Source organism: Phocoena phocoena, chromosome 15, assembly GCF_963924675.1.
Source record: "Phocoena phocoena chromosome 15, mPhoPho1.1, whole genome shotgun sequence".
Lineage (NCBI taxonomy): Eukaryota > Metazoa > Chordata > Mammalia > Artiodactyla > Phocoenidae > Phocoena > Phocoena phocoena.
Genome location: NC_089233.1, coordinates 15,968,572 through 15,989,633, shown reverse-complemented (window position 1 = coordinate 15,989,633; position 21,062 = coordinate 15,968,572). Strand labels below are relative to the sequence as shown.

At 51.3% G+C, this 21,062-nt stretch overlaps 2 protein-coding genes across 3 annotated transcripts; both read left to right on the top strand.

Annotated features, from left to right (window-relative positions):
- Positions 1 to 2,567: 2,567 nt before the first annotated feature.
- Positions 2,568 to 6,724, top strand: ZNF48 (zinc finger protein 48). Its single transcript, XM_065892379.1, has 3 exons — positions 2,568 to 2,735; positions 2,897 to 2,990; positions 4,120 to 6,724. Exons 2-3 carry the CDS (start codon positions 2,912 to 2,914, stop codon positions 5,919 to 5,921), a joined length of 1,881 nt encoding a protein of 626 aa, XP_065748451.1. The 5' UTR covers positions 2,568 to 2,735; positions 2,897 to 2,911; the 3' UTR covers positions 5,922 to 6,724.
- Positions 6,725 to 10,456: 3,732 nt separating this feature from the next.
- Positions 10,457 to 18,819, top strand: ZNF771 (zinc finger protein 771). 2 transcript variants are annotated; one of them, XM_065892380.1, is made up of 3 exons: positions 10,457 to 10,535; positions 11,185 to 11,334; positions 17,765 to 18,819. In XM_065892380.1, exons 2-3 carry the CDS (start codon positions 11,194 to 11,196, stop codon positions 18,566 to 18,568), a joined length of 945 nt encoding a protein of 314 aa, XP_065748452.1. In that variant the 5' UTR covers positions 10,457 to 10,535; positions 11,185 to 11,193; the 3' UTR covers positions 18,569 to 18,819. The 2 variants fall into 2 exon arrangements, with proteins under 2 accessions (XP_065748452.1, XP_065748453.1); XM_065892381.1 differs by lacking the exon at positions 10,457 to 10,535 and adding an exon at positions 10,776 to 10,832.
- The last annotated feature ends 2,243 nt before the right edge of the window (positions 18,820 to 21,062 follow it).

The window sequence follows — 21,062 nt, the reverse complement described above, 5'->3', positions numbered from 1 at the left end:
ACTAATAAATGCCCTCAGAAAAGGCTCCTGGCTTGGTTAAGTGCAGAGATGATATGAATTAGCAGTGACACAATATTCCATTTACATGCTTATTAACTCCAACAAATTATGCCCAATCATTCCTGTGATAAGGTTTGGGGCCTGTTTGTAGAAAGGAAGATCCCCCCTTGAGTTTCCTTTAGGGCAGTGAATGGTAGACAGCAGTTTTCCCATTTAATAATCATCTGGATTAGTTCTTTTTCATCTCTCCATCATATCTTCATAGCTGCCTATGGCCCTATCAGACATCCCTGAAAGGGTTTCTATGTCTTTAGACCTGAGTTCAGGTTCAGACCCAATAACTCCAGGCTTTGTCTTCTCAAAGTCAGAGCTAGCTCTCCAAGTGAGTATGGCATGCGGGCTGGCCAGCCTTTGGGGGTTTCCTCCAAGAGGGGCTGGCTCTTTGCCATTTTGGTACCCTCTTACCTCTGTTTCCCAGCACATGTGCCTGGCACATATTGGACCCCCGGGAAATGTTTGTGGAACAGATGATTAACTTACCATCTCATCTGCAGCTTCCACTACTTTCCTATTATGTAAACTTTTGACACATTAAAACAGAACTATTATCTATCTTCCTCTTTGAGGATAGATCTTAATCATCTTTGGATCCCAAGCTTCTAGCACATAGTAGGTTTGCAATTAGTATGTGGGCCATTGTTCATTTCATTCCCTCTGCCTGGAGTTCTTCATTTTAGGCCCACTTCAGCCAGGCTCTGGACTTGGCTGAAATCTTACCTGTCCTGAAAGGATCAGCTCAAAAATGCCACCGTCTTCCTTGGTTACCTCAGCCCAAAGAGTAATAACTGATATTTTTTACTAAGTACTTTACACCCCAACCATTCAAATTAAGTATTATCCCCATTTTACAGTTCAGGAAACAGAAGTAACTTCCCCACCCAAGGTTAAATGGGAGCAAATGACAAGGTCAGGAATCAAACTCTGCATGAATGAACTTAAAGACAGTGTCTACAGCCACTAAACTCTACAGGTCTCTCTCTCTCTGTACTGCATTCCTATCACATCTTTGTTTATTAGATCGGTATACAATCTGTCATGTCATCTGTACGTCTCCATGTTCTACCGAGCAGAGAGAGCTCCCTGAGGGATTTCTTTGTATTTCCAGGGTCTAGACTTATGGTTGATGATCCATAAGTATGTGTTGATTGACTTGTGCTCCATGTTTACCCGTGTCTAACATTCATGCATACCAGGTACACAAAACCACACAGATTCATTCCCACAAATAAGAACTCTTCCTACTATCTTGAATCGGTGAACGTAACTCTCTCACGCCCTTAGAGTTCTTATTTATCATGATTTGTTTGCTTGCCCCTTTAAACTGGTAGCACCCCAAGGACAACTCTTACACATGTTTCATCTCTTTATCAAACTCTTGACATAGCACTGAGGTGCTAATAAATGTTCATTAATATACAAACCTTGGTTACCCCTCTCCATCATTAGATGGGCTGCAGACATTTACAGGCACCCCACCCCCTCCCCAAAGGCAACCTTGCCCAGAGTACAGATACTGGGGATCACACCCCTGGGACCACTGGAACACAGCCCCAGCCAGGGTCCCAAGCTGGGAAACAGGGTTTAATGTTTTAGCCTCTCCCTGGGCTCCCTTGGTAGGGCTGTAGACCTGTCCCTAGTCTCCCCATGGCCTCTTTCTTTGTGTCCCTGTCTCTCTTTGTCTCTGCCTGTTTCACTCTTCGTTCCTCTGCTTCTGTTTCTCTCCAGGTTCCCTGCCTTTTCCTGTAGTTCTTCCGACTTTGCTTCAACGACTTTATGTCTCTCTTATCTGTTTCTACATGTGTTTGTTTCTGGCGGCCAATCTTTTGCTCTTGTGTTTTTGGTCTGCTGCAGTCTCTGTCTCTCTGCCTTTGCATCCTCTCTGATTCAGGGCTCTTAGGTTACGACTCCGGATCCAGGTCTGTGTCCATCGGCCTGCCTCTCCTCAGCATTTATCTGGCGTCTGCCACTAGCTCCCGCTACTGCCTGTCTCCCCCAGCCCAGCCCAGCCCCCACGCGCGGCCCTCTGACTCGCCGACCGGTCCCGCTTTGTCTCCCGTGTCTCGGCGCCCCGCCCCCGCCCCATCTGGGGTCTCCGCCGCCCTCTGCCGCCCTTTGTCTGCCTTGGTCTTTCCCCCACCCCTTTCCCCGGGTCGGCCTTTGGATCTCTCTTTGTCTCTCCGGGCCGGGGTGGCTGGCGCTGTTGGCCAGCTCCGGAGTCCCGCGCGGGTGGCCCGACACAGCGACAATTAGGAAGTCTTCGGCCCACCACATCCAGCTCCAGACCAGGAGGCACACGGTTAATACCACCGAGTTCGGGCAACTGTCCTCGGCTCAGAGTAGCCCTCTCCGCGGCACGCGGCTGCCCGCCGGCCACAGAGCTCTGGAGAACGAGGGCTGCCCCCACAAGCGTGCAGCTCCTCCAAGGTCCTAGAGCGGCCGGGTGCCACCCGGCGCTTCCGCTTCCCGTCCCCGCCCCCGGCGGCCGCCCCAGGGGAACGCCTGGGACGGACCCCCCTCCCCGTTTGGCGCCGAGCCCACATCCCCGAGCCGTTGGCGGCGCGGGCACCGGAGCCCCGCCGAGGAGCTCCGGAGGGTGCCGGGGTGGCGGAGGCGGCTGCTGCAGCGGCGGCGGCGGGAGGAGAAGGGGAGCGGCTGCGCTCCGGAAGGAGCAGCAGGTGCAGGGGCGGCTGGCGGCGCGGGCGGGGATCACCGGGAGCCGCGCCCCGCACCTCGGACCCGAACGCTGCCCGGTCCCCGTGCCGGCCAGCAGAGGGCAGGGCGCCGCCGTCCGCACATGGCTGTGTGACCGTGAAATTGTGTCTGTCCCCTTGCTCAGGGCGGCGTGCCGGCGATGGAGCGCTCGGTGGGGCCCTGGGGCGCGGATCTCCATGGCTCAGAGGACAGGGAGCAGCTGAGAGGCACCCGCACAGGTGAGGGCCAAAGCGGTGCACCGCCGTGGGCAGGTAATGGCCGGGTGAGGACCCCGGTGCTGGGCTCTGCCTGGCCCAGACCCAGAAAAATCGGACAAGAACTGTGCTTCCGGGGGGGGGGGGGGGCGGGGGGGCGGGCGGGGAGGAGGGGAGCAAAAGCCAAGGGATGGAGCCAGTGTTTCTGAGCACCTACTATGCGCCAGGCCTTGAGGGGCATCATTTCAAGGACTCCCTCCCCGTCCCCGACAGTGATCAGCAGGCTTGCTGCCTCTGCCCTACTTCAGGCCTCATTCTGTCTCATCCCGGCAATTGCAGCAGCCTCCCCTCAGCCCTTTTCTCTCCAGTGATGCACTGTGCAGCCACATTGATCTAAGTCCAGATCTAATCCTGTCTCCCTTCACAAAAACCTTCCCTAGCTCCCTTCTGCTACTAATTAAAAGCCTTAGCCTAGTGTTCAATCCAGATCTTACATGCTTAATCTAGTCTCAGCATCCCTTTCCATGGTTTACTCTTTTCTCTGCTGTGAAAGCCCAGCCCTGTCTCTTTATTTCCTCTCTCTCGTGACAGCACAGTTATTCTGAGCCTGCAATTATAATTTTTTGTGCCTATCTCTCTTACCCATCCTGAGGGACAGGTGTGTGTCTGGGTCCTCTCAGGTACACACAAGATGATTGAAGTAATAAGTTACAGACTGGGCTAATATAAAAAAGATATAATGTAATTAGCAAATACCAGGCAATATAATGTAGGGGTTAACACAGGCTTGAGAATCAGACAGACCTGAGTTAGAAACCTGGTTTTGCTACTTTATAACTCACTTTGAGCAAGTGACTTAAATTCTCGGAGTCTCCATGTTGGGTAAAATGGGGGTAGTTAACAGTATTACCTCATAGGATTGTTCGCAAGGATTCAGTAATGCTTGGTTAAGTTATTGGCACATATGAAGGGCACGGTAAAAGGAAGTTACTGTTACTGAGAGGCACAGACAATAATAAGTGCTTCAGAAATTCAGAGGAGAGAGAGCAAGAGAGATCCTTGTAACCACAGATGGTCAAGGACGCCTTTCTGGGGAGGTTGCTATCAAAGATAGCCAAAGGGCAGGGTCTACAACTCCTTTTTCTTTCCCCAGGTCTAGGGAGTGAGAACGTGGAGATTTCTCAGCCAGATGAGTTTGAACATGCCCCACAGGAGGATGACTTGGGGTTCAAGGAAGAGGAAGATTTGGCCCCAGGTCATGAAGTAGGAAATGCCTCTCTCAAACCCGAAGGCATTCAGACCTGGGATGACTTGTGGGTCCAGAGAGTGGGACCTGGGAAACCACAGGCCCGGGACAGAGGCCCTCGGCTCCTGGGAGAACCACGCTGGGGCCAGGCTAGTGATCGGGCTGCCGTGTGCGGCGAGTGTGGCAAGAGCTTTCGGCAGATGTCAGATCTGGTGAAACACCAGCGAACCCACACAGGGGAGAAGCCCTACAAGTGTGGGGTCTGTGGTAAGGGCTTTGGGGATAGCTCTGCCCGTATCAAACACCAGCGAACTCATAGTGGTGAAAAGCCCTACAGAGCCCGGCCACCAGCCCAGGGCCCCCCAAAGATTCCTCGATCCAGGATCCCTGCTGGTGAGCGCCCCACCATCTGCGGTGAGTGCGGCAAGAGCTTCCGGCAGAGCTCTGACCTGGTGAAACACCAGCGGACACACACGGGCGAGAAGCCCTACAAGTGCGGGGTCTGTGGCAAGGGCTTTGGCGACAGTTCTGCCCGCATAAAGCACCAGCGGACACACCGGGGGGAGCAGCCCCCCCGGCCCGTGGTGCCCCGACGGCTGCCATCTCGAGCAGCCACGGCAGCCGCACAGGGACCTAAGGCCCAGGATAAGCCATACATCTGCACTGACTGTGGCAAAAGATTTGTACTCAGCTGCAGCCTCCTGAGCCACCAGCGCAGTCACCTGGGGCCCAAGCCTTTTGGCTGTGATGTGTGTGGAAAGGAGTTTGCCCGGGGCTCAGATCTGGTGAAGCACCTGCGGGTGCACACAGGAGAGAAGCCTTACCTCTGCCCCGAGTGTGGCAAGGGCTTCGCTGACAGCTCCGCCCGGGTCAAGCACCTCCGCACCCACAGTGGCGAGAGGCCTCATGCCTGTCCGGAGTGTGCCCGCACCTTCAGCCTCAGCTCCACCCTTTTCCGCCACCGCCTCACTCACGCGGAACCCCAGGACTTCAGCTTCCCAGGCTACCCCCTCGCCCCCCTGATCCCCAGCCCACCCCCCAGCTCAAGCCCACCCCCACCTCCCCTTGGCACCAGCCCCCCGCTGACGCCTCGAAGCCCTTCGCACTCAGGTGATGGCCCTTTCGGCCTGCCTGGCTTGGAGCCGGAGCCTGGGGGCCCACAGGCTGGGGAGCCACCTCCACCGCTGGCGGGTGACAAGCCCCACAAGTGCCCTGAGTGTGGCAAGGGTTTCCGCCGAAGCTCGGACCTGGTGAAACACCATCGTGTACACACGGGGGAAAAACCCTACCTCTGCCCTGAATGCGGCAAGGGTTTTGCCGACAGCTCTGCCCGAGTCAAGCATCTCCGCACCCACCGTGGTGAACGGGCTCGGCCACCACCACCATCCACTCTCCTGAGGCCACACAACCCCCCTGGCTCAGCACCCACGGCCCCTCGATCCCGAGTCCGGGCTCAGCCCTCTGGGCCCAGCCAGCCCCACGTGTGTGGCTTCTGTGGGAAGGAGTTTCCCCGGAGCTCGGATCTAGTCAAACATAGGCGCACACACACCGGGGAGAAGCCATACAAGTGTGCAGAGTGTGGCAAGGGTTTTGGTGACAGTTCTGCCCGCATCAAGCACCAGCGTGGGCACCTGGTCTTGAGGCCCTTTGGGACAGGGGATGGTCAGGCAAGGCCCCTCAAAGAGGAGCCACCAACAGGACTGGAATGATGGGGTCCAGGGTGGGTGGAGGCCCAGGAGACCAAAGGGGAGGGTATCTGCCGCTTAAGCAGAGAAGAAAGGGCCTGGGAGGCAGTGGGAGGGAGAAGGAGGGGAAGAAACAAATGCGAGAAAGGAGTGGATAGATAGCAATAGAGATTTGGAGACAATGACCTTGAAGCTCAGGAAACTCCTGGCTGGGCTCAGTCAGGACCTTGCCAGTGTGGTTTATACCCCCAGCTTCTAGAACACTGCCTAGTATACAGTAGGCAATAAATATTTGTTGATGAACAAACTGACCTTAGCCTGAGGGCCCTTAAAGAACTCTAAATTCCTGCTGCCTCTTAACCTGTAAATTGACCCCTCCCAACCTTGCCCCTGGGAGACCAGCACCCTGAACCAGGGTTTGTTAGACCTATGAGCTTCAACAATGAGACTTCTGAGGTTTAGGGTGACAGAGTGAGGCAAGGCCATCTTGACCACCCTACTGATGGTGAGAGTATTGTTGTGAGGCAGGCAGTACCCAGCCTCAGGCCGCTGGACGTGGTCTTAGCCAGGAAGAGGACACTTGGAGAGGCCAGACCTATCTGCCCTGGAGAAGCCCAAACTGCCCTGGCACCTGGACACGGCAGAACAGGTCAGAGACAGCAGAAAGAGCAGTCATCTGCCCTGGGTGCTAAGCCCAGGTCCTGGTGGACGGCAGCAGAGATACACTGGCAGAAGGGCAGTACAGGGGTGAGGAGGAGCCAGGGAAGCATCAAGGCCTGACAGCCACATCTCCATGTGTCTCGCCAATAAACTGCTTCTTGTCTGAGGCTTGGACTCTTGTGTGCGTGTGTGCGTGGTGAGGGGTGAAAAAGGTGCCGAAGGGTCGCCACAGGCAAAACCCATAAGCCATGTTGTAAACTTGCTCTCTTTGAGCCCTGTCAAATAAAGAAGTTGGGTTGTCATAGCTGCTTTTTAGCTCTGACAACGGGTTAAGAAAACGGCCACCAGGCCTGTCAGCTGATGCCTCAGACCTGAGTTCTGGCTGCCCACAGGAGCCACCTACGCCACAGGCTCGAGCGCGACCCTTAAAAGGAAAAACACTCGGTGGGAGCGTGGGGGGTGGGGGGTGGGCGGGTGTTCTGCGAGCGCTGTTGCTATGGCAACAGGTACCGGGAGAAAAGTGGCTGGCAGGAATTGGTACCAGCTCAGAAGACCCCAACACTGATGTTCTGCTTTCTGGGAAACCCCACCTCCCTGTGACCCTTTTTTTATTTGTCGAGAAACAGGTCATTTGGCTGCATAGCCCAAAGGCAGGGCCAAGGGGATGTCTCTATACCCCAGAAAAGGCAATCGTGTTTCCCAGCTATCCGTGCGTCATTAGGTGCAGGACTCCAACTCCTAGCTTTTTCCGAGGAGGGCGCCAATAGGGAGGAAGGGGAAAAAGGAACTGACCTGATTGGCCAGGGACAAAAAAGACTAGGGCGGTTCACCCATCTAAGAAACGAAGTACAAGACTCCCTACAACTTCGCAGGCTTGGCGTCTCAGCTAATTTGCGTGCGGGAATGGTCCCCGGGTAGAAGCTCTCGCGACATCTTAACCGTCGGCCGGGCTTCCTTAGAAACCAATGAAAGCTTGCTGCAGCGCGGGTCCTCCCAGTCCTCCCACCCCTGCCAAGTTGTTAAACAGATTCGAAATCCCAGAATTTTGAGTTCAGGCCTGGAGTGCTCAGCGGCTTCTGTCCTAAGTGCACACAAACACCCATAGACCTGAATGGAGGCCTTTGGGGCTTTGGGAAGATCCTCCCTGCTGGTTGCCGTGTCTCACCTCCCTACCAGGTTGGCCTCCAACGTAGCCTGCAGTGAACTTTGTAAAATCTGACCACTTCACTCCCCTATTAAAAACCCTGCCGTATATGCGCATGTCCTCTCTATAAAACTTAACTCCTAGATGGCATTCAAGGCCTTCCACTTGTGTGGTTTCAGACCCGTGCCTCTTAAATATTCTGTTTTTGTAACTTGGAATGCCCCCCTTCCCAACGTGTTAACCTATCCAAACACCTCAAGTGTTACTTCCTCCCAGAAGCCTTCCCTAAACCTCCAGCTTGGGTTAGAACCCCCTTCATATGATGTGTTAAGCTCCTTTAACACATCGAGAGCTTCTTTAGGATAAAGAGACACTCAACAGCATTACCTACTGTGTGCTGGGTACTGGGCATAGAAAGATGAATAAGACAAAGTTTCTGCCCTCAGTTTCTACGCAGAAGCTAGACATTGAACAAATATTTTCAAGCGTGGTAAAGACTATGCAGGAAGCAGGCATGCAGGAGAGACTCCCACATGGTTCAATGCCTCTCCAAAGAAGAGGCAATTATGTTAAGACGTAAAGAATGACTTGGAACAAGCCGAGAAAGGAGGAGGTGGGAGATGAGATGGCGGATGGTGTGTTCTATGCACCAAGTCCTTGGGATTCAAGAACTCAAGTAAACTTCTAGTGAGGCTGAAGGCAAATAGTGAAATGCAGAATAGTGAAAAGTAAGATAAAGACTTCCAAATTCAACTTTCTACCTCCCAGTCCTAAAAGGGGCCTGGCACACAATAAGGCTCACTCAATACTTTGGTGAACGATGTCCTTGGGACATGATGTGCTCTTCATGAGAGTTTACAGTCCCACAAACTGCTACCTCTTTGCCCATCTGGCAAACTCCCACTCATCTTTGAAGGTCCTTTACATTTATCTCTTTGGTGAGGCCTGCACCCAATATCCACTCCCTTCCAGGGGGCTGTCAGAACACCTATTGTTTCCTTTTCATATGTATATAATATATATATCATATACATATATATTTTTAAATCACCTTCTTTACTAGACTGTGAGATTCTCAAGAACAAGAACTAGCTCTGATTCCAGATAGATACTTGTACACGTTCCTCCTTTTGCAAGCATCTGTTCCAAAGTCCTCCCACAGTAGGAGGACCTTCCAGTAGGGACTTTCGCTGCTCCCAGCTGAGCCTCCTCACTGATTCTCTGAATTAGGGGAAGCACGCCTTGCCTTTCGCTAGAGTTCCTGCCATAATCTGGCCCTGCCTCCCTCTTCTCCAGCTCCCACACTACATTTCCATTAACTCACTTGGCTCCAGCCATACAAGCCTTCTTTCTTTTCCTCAAACATGCCAAGCTTAATCTCACCTTAAATTCTCTGTAGTTCTGTCTAGAACATTCTTCATCTAGATTTTCAAATGGCTAACTTTTTCTCATCATTCAAGTTTCATCTCATATATTATATCCTAAGAGATGCCTTCCCTGCCCACATTAAAGAAGCTCCCAACCATAGCCACTCCTTGTTGCATCATCTGGCCCTATTTCCTTCTTACACCTATCGTTACCTGAAATTATCTTATTTACTTGTTGACATTTTTTACACCTTGAGAAGTGCCATGGTAGCTAAGATTTTTGTCTCTTTTGTTCACTACTGCATCTCCAATATCTAGAATAGTGCCAGGTACATAGTAGGGTTCAATAAGTATTTGATGAGAGAATTAACACAATCAAAGTGGCTTTTGGGATCCTGAGGGTGAGTATCACACTCATTTACCCCCTTTTCCCAGCTCTGAGGAAGAGCAAAACTTTGACCAGATGTAATCCCAACATCCAAATTATGTTATGGGCTCTGCAGACTGAGGATCAGGCTTGAGTCCTGGCTCTGCTACCAATTTCCTCATGTAACCTCATTTCTGAGAGAGAATTTGGTGCAACAGGAAGAGCATGAGGTTTGGAATTGGCTACTTCCCAGCTATGTGACTTTGAGCAAATTACTTAAGTTTTTAGTTCCGTCATTTGTCAAAGGAAGGTAATATGATTGATCCCCACAGGGTTGTTGTAAAGAGACAACTAGGGATTGTAAGCACTTACTGAATGTAATTTCTCTTTCATCATTTCTGAATCTTCGTTGCCCCATTCATAAATTGGGAGAATTAGGTATCTTTTTCAAGAGAAGTGGGAAAATACAGATCTTTACATGAAATATCTCAATTTTTAAATGTTGGAAATTAAATTTTGTAAAAGACCTCTCGTGCTTCTTTTGAAGTTAACTTTTAAACTTGAGAGCCAAACAAGATACTTCTGTGGACTGGATCTGGTCCGTGTGCCATAATTTTCCACCTAGGCTACTGGGTTGCCGGGGATGCTGTGACAACACTTACTGTGTAACTTAGACAAGTCAGTTAGCTTCAGTTAACTCATCTGTGAATTTCAATTAGCTCATCTGTGAAACGGACCCACCTTTGTGCGGATCGAGATCAGATGTGCAAAAGGCTTAGCATAACGATGGCGCATAAGAGGCACACCACGCGACAAACAGCAGCGGTTGCTTGGGTGGCTGTTGGTAAGTATGTATTCAAGGAGCAAGATATCCCAGAGACCAGGAGACCGTGAAGGCGACGCTGCGAAAGGAGAAAAGATGGGAGAAGAGGCAAAAAGAGGGAAGGGAAGAGGTGAGGCAACAGGGTCCGCCCTCCAGGCGGGGCGCCAGCGAGAGGCCCAGGCAGGGGCGGGAGCGCACGTGGCCTATTTCGGGCGGAGCAGACGCGCTTGGCCGCAGCTGAGACCTCCGAGCCAGCCGCAGGAGACGAGCCTTTAAGGTAGGTCACTACCGGACTGTGAGGACCTTGAACACCGAGTAGGGCAGCCCGGGGTCTTTGGGAGTCGGAGTTGAGCGGAAGGCACTGGGTGTGGGCTCGCCACCCTCCCGGGGCAGTTTGGGCCGGACGCCTGGGTCCTCTGGCCCCTCCCCTAGGGGCGGGGTTAGGTGTTCTGACCAATGGCCAGTCGTCACCGAGGCCCCGCCTACTCCCCGCCCCCGGAGTCGCGGCGTCGCAGAGTGCCCAACCGCCCGGCGCCCTGGCCTGGGGCAGCTCGAGCGACCGAACCTGTGGCTGGTGAGTGCGCACCCCCTCAGGGTCTCCGTCCCGATCCTGACTCCAGCCCGTGCCCTAGAGCTCCGGGCCGCGGACCCAGGCACCGGGGAGTGACTCAGCGCGGGGAGGGTGGTGACTCACTGGGGCTAGAGATTCGAAGTGTTCAGGGCCTTGAATGCCGGGATGAGTGGGGTGAACGAGAGTCTTCCGAGCTGGTCCCGGGATAGGGCTGGGGCCTAGGGCCGGGCTGGGATAGAGGGAAGAAGGTCATACACAAAGATCACAGGAGAAGCCACGGCTGCACCGCCTTGTGTGGGCCAGAGCCATGGTGGGGGGGCGGGTCCTGAGCTTCTGACTCAGCTCCCTGCCCCAGGACACCAAGATGCCCGGTGAACAGCAGACAGAGGAGGAGGAGGAGGAAGAGATGCAAGAAGAGATGGTACTGCTGGTGAAGGGTGAGGAGGATGAGGGTGAAGAGAAGTATGAAGTGGTGAAACTCAAGATCCCCATGGACAACAAGGAGGTACGTGTTCCACACCCTGGGGTCCCTTCGCCCCTAAACCTGGTGCAGGTCCAGCCTCCCTCACACAGAATCCAGGGATCCTGTCCCTACTTTCCCTTGACTCTCAGGGTTGGCCACCCATCCTTCTGTCCCACAATCCATGCTGCCATCATACAGATGTCACGCCTACTGTGCCAGGCTCTGTGCTGGGTGCTGGAGAGTACACGCTCTCCTCGGTTCCTCGAGGAGCTTGATGTCTAGCAGGGTTAGACTGACAAGGGTGTTGAAGGTTTAAAGAGAGGAGTTTTAAGGAGATCAAAATATGAGTTAGATTTACCCATTAGAGACCCTAACTGCCACTAGGTATAGTGCTACTTCCCAAAACCCTACAGGACTCCCACCCACAGCCAGAGCAGCCCTGAGTCCAGCTGGAAGACTCCTGGGCCAGATTTGTGGGCCCAGGCTCCCTCTGATTTCTTCCTGCACAGGCGCCAGTTCCCAGAAAAAGAAAGTTCTGCTGCCCCCTAGTGGGTGTGGTGGGCCCTAGGGGGAGGGGGCTGGCTGCTGTGGCCTCCTCTTCCAGTCAAAATAACTATTTAGGGAATTCCCAGGCGGTCCAGTGGTTAGGACTCTGCGCTTTCACTGCGGTGGCCCGTTTAGTTCTGTTTTCTCAGGCTTCCTTGGCCCATCCTCCTAGCTCAGCCTGCCTCTTCCGGCCCTGTGAATCCCCTGGTCTCCACCTTTGGCCTATAAGTTAAGAACTCAGACTCCAGAGTTTAGGGTGGACTTCCAACTCTGTCACTCACAAGCTGTGTCACCTTAGGCAAGTTTAACCTCTTTGTGGCTCAGTTTCCTCACTGGTACAAGGGAAATAATAATAGCACCTACTTCTTGGGGTTGGGAGGATTAAATGAGTTAATACATGTAAAGAGTTAGAACTGTGTCTGGCACATAATAAACACTATGTAAGTATTTGCTGCTATTATTCGTTCTTCTCCCTAAAGTTCAGGACCTTGGGCTAGGTCATCCTTCTGGAGATTTTTCTACTCATTTTTATCAAGGCCTTTCTGGGCTGAATCCTGAGGCTTAGGAGTGAACAGGGAAACCTAGAACATGGAGGCCTAGAGAATTGAGGGCAAATAACTCAAGGCAGTAGGGAAGGCTTCACGGAAATGACTTTGACATGGGCCTTGAAAACTTAGTGGGAATTTGGCAAATGGAGGATGAGGAAGGGCATTTCAGGATGAGGAAACAGCAAAAGCAAATGCTCAGAGAAGCTAAGGCCAGAGAAGTAGGCGGGGCCAGAGAGTAAAAGGTGTTGAAAGCCAGCTTAGGAATTTGGACATACTCTGTTAGGTTATGCGGTGCCATCAGAAGCCTCAAACCAGAGGAGAGACATGATCAGATTTTCTATTTAGAAGAATCGTGGGCTGCTGTGGGGAGACCAGGTCAGGTATGGCTGGTAGCCTGCTCTAAGGTAGTGGCAGCAGGGGAGAGAAGATGGAAATAAGGGGGTTTTGGGGAACATTGATTGGACTGGATGGAGCTAAGGATGGGAAGGGTGGGTGTAGGCATGGCTAGTCATGAAAAGGCTGTAGAGCTAGACTCTGAATGGTATCATGTAGGGGTTAAAAGCATTGGCTCAAATCCTAACCACTATTTACCAGTTTTGCCTCGACAGCCTTTTCATATATAAAATGAGATAATGAAAGTAAGATCCTTGAAATCCAGTCTAAGTATCACGTGGGTGACTGGATTTGGAGGAGGGTGGAAATGAGAGTTACACACACACATCCCACAGAGATTTAGCACTGTGCCCACAAGATAGCTCATCAACTTGCTGTGTGGTCTCCCTGAGTCTCGGTCTCTATGAAATAGTGGTCTCCAAAGCTCCTTCTAGTGTCAACATTCTGTGACTCTCAGCTCTCACCCAGTCCCATGGCCGGTCCTTGTCCAGAACAGGCCTTAATTATGCTGCATTCAGTAGCTGGAGTATTCTCTCACTGCCTATTAAAATCCAAACTATATTTAATGAATAGAAGGGTTTTGTCAGAGGGCTCTGTGTACATCCAGTCCTGTCTCTCCCTGCTTAAAATTGAACCCTTGAGTGGTATTCTGTTTCCCTCAGCTCCTGCGCCTGGCATTCAAAGGTCTTCATCGTCTGACCTCATGGCTTCATCTCTAGTCACTCAGCACCCATCCCATGCCCCAGCTTCAAACACACCTGACCCTTCTTACCTCGAAGACTTTGCCCATGTGGTCTTTCAACCTGTAAAACCCTCTTCACCTTTCCCACCTGCTTTCCCTAGGAGTAGTGCATCTCCTAGATCAGGTTTCTTCATTTTTAACATGCGTACATATCACCTGGGGATTTTGTTAAACTGAAGAGTTTGATCCAGTAGGTATGGGGGGGACTTGAGATTCTGTATTTCTAACAAGTTTCCAGTGATGCTGATGCTGCTGGTCTGTGGACCACACTTGCTTTAGCAATGAGCAAGAGGATAGGGATTGTATTTTATACTCTGTACTCAAAAGAAGGGAGATTCTGACAGCTAAAAAAGCGCAGGTGAGGGAGACAAACTGTGTAGGTAACCTTAAACTTGTCAGTGAGATAGAATTGCATCATTCTATGAGAGAAGAGGTGTTTTAGATAATGACAGACTTCCAGTGTAAACCCTGACCCTGCCGATGGATTAGCTATAGGACCTTGGTAGTCACTTACTTCTGAGTCTTATATCCTTATTTTAAAGTGGTGCTAATACAGTCTAACCCAAAGGGTTGTGAGAATTTAAAATAAGAACATGGGTGGAAAGCACTTACCACACTTCCTGGCACATAGTGAGTGCTCAGTAAGTGGTAGTTATTGTTATTAATTAGAAAAGTAATGGCTGAGGAAAAAACTGGAATGTTTGCTCTGGTTTAAAACAAAAACACCTTAAGCAGGAAGACAAAATCACTAACTTTATTTTTTATTTATTTATTTATTTTTAAAATAAATTTATTTATTTATTTTGGCTGCATTGGGTCTTTGTTGCTACACTCAGGCTTTCTTTAGTTGTGGTGAGCAGGGCTTCTCATTGCGGTGGCTTCCTTGTTGTGGAGCACGGGCTCTAGGCACGCGGGCTTCAATAGTTGTGGCTTCTGGGCTCTAGAGCGCTGGCTCAGTAGTTGTGGCGCACGGGCTTAGTTGCTCCATGGCATGTGGGATCTTCCCGGACTAGGGCTCAAACCTGTGTCCCCTGCATTGGCAGGCAGATTCTTAACCACTGCGCCACCAGGGAAGTTCCAAAATCACTAACTTTAAATACTTGGATTATCATATTCTTATACTACATGTATCCCCCTTCTGGTATTTGCCAGGCTTCAGTCACTTACCTGTTTGCTCATTTATTTAATGCTCTTCCTCAGATAGATTCACATTGTTTTGTTAAATAAATTTACCCTCATCTGAGCAGTAATACTGATGAAATTGTGGGTTTCATGTGATCTGTTGTTTTTCTAATATCCATGAAAATAAATACATAATGATCATAGTAAGATAAGAGTTAGCCTACATAACACTTAGAATCCTCTTGCATTCTGTGATGTGCATACCTCAAGTCGGGAAATATTGATCTCACCTAGCCTACCTTGCCTTCCTTGGTTCACTGAGGCAGGGGAAGGGAGGGACTTGCCTGGGGTCTTAATGAGCTAGACTCAGCCCCTCTTATGAAGATTCTTCCTAGGGCACCCAAGGCCCCTCCTCCTGGAGCTGGAGATACCAAGGGTATTTGTGTGAAGAATTTCTTTTTCACAAGATAGTGAATCCAGCATAAGGAAGTCCTCAGGCTGGTCAAAGTCACCTTAAAGAAGGGTGCCAAAGAAAAACGGGCCAGAAAAATACAGATATAATGAGAAAAATTCTCTCCACGATGGCTGACGTGATGAAATAAACCCAATAGATGTCAAAACCAGGGCAAGACTGGAAAGCATGACCTTGAATTCAGACTGCCGAATTTGCTGTGGGGAGTTTCTCGATTTAAAGTATCAAGTTGTATTTTAACCTTGAATCCCTCTTAGAGAGTGCCAGGCACTTGGAGTCCAGCGGCTGTCACATCTTCATGCTGTGTGTGCAGGGAAGCAGTGTAGCCTACTGGTTAAGGGTGAGAACTCTAAGGTCAGTCCTGACTCCCACTGGCTATGTGAATTTAATCTCTCTGAGCTCAGTTTTCTCAAAAGATAGTGCCTGACTCAAGGGGGAGTGACAGGAAGATTTAATACAATAATGTACATAACATAGCACTGTCAGATCTTTACACTGTAATGTTATCATTATTACCATTATCATGATAATAGTATTTAAGCCAGGGTTCCCTTGGCTGGTGACCAGTTTCCCAAACTGCCTTGTTTGCAAATTTCTGAGGTGGTTACCAAAAAGCTACTGTCTTTTTAACAAAGGATCTTGAAGGCCCTGAAGGTGCCCTCCTTACAACTTCAGAAAGAAGAGGCCTGCCACTGCCTAGTTGTCATTTACCCTCTCTTAACCTGTTTCCTTATCTATAGAAGAAGAATAGTGATAATCACTTGGTGGAGATGGATTATGGGGAGAAAGAAGCTAACACTGTCTTATCCTTAATATGTGCCTGGTTTTTCATTTGGTCATGAATATTTGGTCAAATATCCTATTTGCTTAGTCCATAGTAGCGATTTAACACCACTTTTGCTAGGATGAGCCTTCTCTTTTCTAAGAAGGAAGCAATGTTTCCTCAGTATTCCTCTTTACTGTTAGTACAAACTGTTTTCCCTTCATCTGCCTCTTATAAAGCATTTCTTTTTCTGATTTTATCTCCAGAGGCCCAGACCTCATGAAATTGGCTTATTTTGAAATTTTTTCATTTCAGGCCTCAGAATAGTATTTGGGTTTCACCCTGGCTGCCTTTTTTGCAGCTTAAAAAATGATAGGTGCTTGCTCTTGAAAGTTTATTAGAGAGCCTGGACTTGATGGTGGCCTGGTTTCTAAGACACCGTGCTCTCCTGGGTCTCTTACTTCACTGGCTGCTTCTGCTCAGTCTCCTTTGCTGGCTGCTTTTTGTCTTGCCACCCCCATTTCTCTCTGCCTATTCCTTGGGCGAACTCATCCAGTCTCAAGGCTTTAAAAACCACCTCCACGCTGATGCCTTCCCAATTAACATCTCCAGCCTGGGCCTCTCTCCTGAGCTCCAGATGTGTCAAGGAGAACTGCAGATAAGATCAGAAACGGATCATAGGTACCAACTTGCGCCTCCCTCCACCCTCAGCTCTGTAGATGGCAATTCCACCTTAGCAGTTGCTAAGCTCAAAATCCTTGGAGTCATTTTTACTCCTTTCTTTACACCTCATGTCTAATCTACTATCAAATTTGCTGTCTCAAACTGAATATGTCCAGAAGCAGACCACTTCTCACCACCTTCACTTCCCAACTTTGTCACTGGGTCCAAGCCACTGTCTTCTCTGGCTTGCAGTACAGTAGCCTGGGTTCCTGCCCCCTCCCCTCCTTTATTCTTTTTTTTTTTTTTTAATTAATCTTTTTTTTTTGGCTGCATTGGTTCTTTGTTGCTGCGCATGGACTTTCTCTAGTTGCGGCGAGCGGGGGCTACTCTTTGTTGTGGTGCGTGGGCTTCTCTTGTTGCAGAGCACAGGCTCCAGGCATGTGGGCTCAGTAGCTGTGGCTCACAGGCTTAATTGCTCTGCAGCATGTGGGATCTTCACGGACCAGGGCTTGAACCCTTGTCCCCTGCATTGGCAGGCGGATTCTTAACCACTGCACCACCAGGGAAGCCCCTGAAACCTTTTAAAATATGAGTCTAATCTGTTCCCCTCCTTGCTCAAAACCGTCTAACATCTCTATTGAGTCCTCACCTCATTCACATGCAAGGCCCTATGCTAAGATATCCCCTTCAGGACCACTCCATGGATTACTCTTCCCCTCCTGCCGTCCGCCCTAAGCACTGTTTCTGGCCATTCCTAGAACAGGAAAACTCCTGTCTCAGGGCCTTGCTTTTCCCTCTGGAACCTGCTCTCTCACCTCCTTAGGTCTTCGCTCATGTGACATCAGCGAGGTTCCTCAACCCTATTTAAATTTGCAGCACCCCCTCCAATACCAGCACTCCTTATCCATTCTTCCTGAAACTAGGAATTTAAAAAAAAATTTAATGTTGAATCCCCAGTTCCTAGAACAGAGTCTGGCACATTGTACGCGTTCAATAAATACTGTATGAATTAATAAAAATAGCTAGAATTACACTAGGCATTGTGCTATGTGCGTTTATGTTAATCTCATTTAAAGCGCACAACCGTCCTGAGAGGCGCACCCCGTGGCTTTTCCTACTGTACAAACGGGGGACGAAGAGGCTGCAGCCGGCAGAGCCCCAGGTCTCTGGCTCCCGAGCCTCTCGGTCAGGGCTGACCTGTCCCCTGTCCCCTCTCCCCACAGGTCCCGAGCGAGGCGCCAGCGCCGTCGGCGGACCCGGCGCGCCCACACGCGTGCCGGGACTGCGGCCGCGCCTTTGCGCGCCGCTCCACATTGGCCAAGCACGTCCGCATACACACGGGCGAGCGGCCCTTTGCGTGCACCGAGTGCGGCCGGCGCTTCTCGCAGAAGTCAGCGCTGACCAAACACAGCCGCACGCATACGGGCGAGCGGCCTTACGAATGCCCAGAATGCGACAAGCGCTTCTCGGCCGCCTCGAACCTGCGGCAGCACCGGCGGCGCCACACGGGCGAGAAGCCGTACGCATGCGCACAATGCGGCCGCCGCTTCGCGCAGAGCTCCAACTACGCACAGCACCTGCGCGTGCACACGGGCGAGAAGCCGTACTCGTGCCCGGACTGCGGACGCGCCTTCGGCGGCAGTTCGTGTCTGGCGCGCCACCGACGCACGCACACGGGCGAGCGGCCGTACGCATGCGCCGACTGCGGCACGCGCTTCGCTCAGAGCTCGGCGCTGGCCAAGCACCGGCGCGTGCACACGGGCGAGAAGCCGCACCGCTGTGCCGTGTGCGGCCGCGGCTTCGGCCACCGCTCCAACCTGGCGGAGCATGCGCGCACGCACACAGGCGAGCGACCCTACCCATGTGCCGAGTGCGGCCGGCGCTTCCGCCTCAGCTCACACTTCATCCGCCACCGTCGCGCGCACATGCGGCGCCGTCTCTACATCTGCGCGGGCTGCGGCCGGGACTTCAAGCTACCCGCCGGAGCCACTGCCACTGAGCGCTGCCCAGATTGTGAGGGCAGTTGAACCGCCATTCTTGTCTCCGCGGGGTGCGAGCTGGGGAGGGGCACGCTAGTATCCCGACCTGGGGCTGCGTTAACCTGGACAACTCCCCGCCCCGCCTCCTGCGTCTCAGATGGGGTGGGACGGCGGGCCTGGCTGCCCTGGAACTGGGAGACAGGGAGGATCCCCTACCGGGGATCCCTGGAAACGCGCCCACCTCCCCCTCATTACATCCCCTCGGCCCGTGTTAGAGTGAATAAAGTATTATATCCTCACCCCACCCGTGCCTGTGAATGAGGTGGGTGGGGTGTGAATTAGGAAAGTTGGGGGTCTCTCTAGGCTTAGGTGATTTAGGTGAATTGTCATGGAGTCAAGTGGGGCTATAAGCCCAAAAGTGTTCCAGGAACTGGTTTTGTGTGTGTGTGGAGTCATTCCACGCTTGGCCCTTGGTTATGTCTTCATGACCTCAGACCTAGAAGGGTCCATAAATTTAGCGCATTTGTGATCAACAGGCAGTGCATTCTGCAGAGCTTTGAGTGAGCCGGCATGAACCTCATGGAACTTGGTCTAGTAAAGAGAAGCAATAGTGGAAACTTTAGCATGAGGTTAAAGAACTTCAGTGCTACATTATTAGCTCATTTTCATCCTCAAAGCATCCCAAAGTGAGGTAACTCTTTTACCTCCATTTCTGCAGATGAGTAAATAGGTACCGACAGCCAGTGAATAGCACAGTGAGGACAAGTACACAGGCAAGTGCAGTCCCTTGTCATTGGAACTCTGATGGGGGAGTTGCTGGATAGGAGAGGTCTTCAGTGCAATCTTGGAGTTTAGAGAGGCTCTTCTCAGAGGTGGCGTTTAAGCTGGTCTTAAGGTCAAGAGAGTTGGGGTTGGGGACGTATGGAGAGAACCCCTGAACCTGCATGCCAGACTTGTTAGAGCTTGCAGATGTCCTCTGGGGTGGAAGGTAGGGACAACAAGCAAGGACGTTGGCAGGAGACAGACCACTAAGGACCCTGGAAGCCAGGTTAAAGGTTCCAAGGCCACAAAGAAACCTTGAGGGATTAGAGGGGAGGGAGGCATATGGCATATTATTGAGCTAGAATTAATAGGAGTTAAAGTGGACATGCGGAAAGGAGAGATGGGGCTGATTTCATTTCTCAGCTTGGGTGACCGCAGGCAGTGTCATTGAGATGGGGATGCAGGAGCAGGAGCTGAAGTGGCAGCAATTGTTACACCCCAACCTGGACACACTGAGTGTGAAGTAAATGTGGACGGGTCAGGGAGGTGATTGGAAGTAACATCTTGGGGATATCAGGTCTGGAGGGCATGGCACCACATCCAGAAGATGGTAGCAGAGAACTTGAGTCTGTGACAGAACAGCCAGAGGTAGAAAAGCAGAAGTGTCTTGTCTGGGAAATCTAGAGGAAAGTGTTTTATGGAGGAAACAGCTCAGTCAGATGCTGCTGTGGTGTCCACTGTGTGTGAATTCGGGGAAAGTGATGAGAACGGTTTCAGTGGAGGGGTGGGGGGTGAAAGCCAGTGTTGAATGGGTTAGGGTAGAAATGAGACAATGAAGAAGCAGAGTGGATGCGTGTAGATCCATTTCAAGAGGTTTGGTTGTGAAAAGCATGAGGGAAGTAGCTAGAGTTTTGTTGGTTTTGTCTTGTACGTGGGCCTCTCCTGTTGCGGAGCACAGGCTCCGGACGTATAGGCTCAGCGGCCATGGCTCACGGGCCCAGCCGCTCCGCGGCATGTGGGATCCTCCCGGACCGGGGCATGAACCTGTGTCCCCTGCATCGGCAGGTGGACCCTCAACCACTGCACCACCAGGGAAGCCCTCAAGTATGCTTTATGAGCTAATGGGATGGGCTAATGGAAAGGAAAAGACTTCGATTATATGGAGGAGAGAGGAGATAACTGATCAAGGAGACAGGATGAAATAAGAGATCAATAAGCTAAGGCTCCTGCCATCACTGGTGGGCGGAGGAAAGGAGGGTTTGGGAAGTTAAAGCTAAAGCAGTTCCAATCTGATGGATTCTCTTTTACCTAGGAAGTAAGAGAGGTCACTGGTTAGGAGGAAGTGACGTCATTAATAAGAGTGAGGCCAGTAAAGGGAAATGCTTTATTTTACTGATGTGGAATCAGGTTTCACCCTGTGAAGGCGGCAGGCTGCTAGTTCCCTGGGTAGCTCTGAAAAGAAAGTGATGTGCCTGGGGTCACACAACGGGTGAATCATACATACCCAACACTATCTTTAGGTGTAGAAGTGGAACAAGCAAATTGGCCTTGGGAGAGAAGGAGGGGGCTAAGGGGTCCAAGCCCCAAAAGAGAGGAAGCCCTGTTCTGCTTCATATCAGACAGACCTGACCCTGATTTGTGCTGGGGGCCAAGGGAGAGGGGCAGAGAGCTCTCTCAGGGCTGGGGTCCTGATGGACAAGGCCCACGCCTGCCTTAACTGTTGAAACTTCCTGCTCTGTGCCCCTGAAAGTTTTGAGTTGAAAAAGCAAACAGATAATGA

Coding starts and splice junctions, on each gene's coding strand:
- ZNF48 (XM_065892379.1), top strand. CDS start 2,912: ATGGAGCGCTCGGTGGGGCCCTGGGGCGCGGATCTCCATGGCTCAGAG. Junction 2,991..4,119: donor GCTGAGAGGCACCCGCACAG/GTGAGGGCCAAA, acceptor TTCTTTCCCCAG/GTCTAGGGAGTGAGAACGTG.
- ZNF771 (XM_065892380.1), top strand. CDS start 11,194: ATGCCCGGTGAACAGCAGACAGAGGAGGAGGAGGAGGAAGAGATGCAA. Junction 11,335..17,764: donor TCCCCATGGACAACAAGGAG/GTACGTGTTCCA, acceptor CTCTCCCCACAG/GTCCCGAGCGAGGCGCCAGC.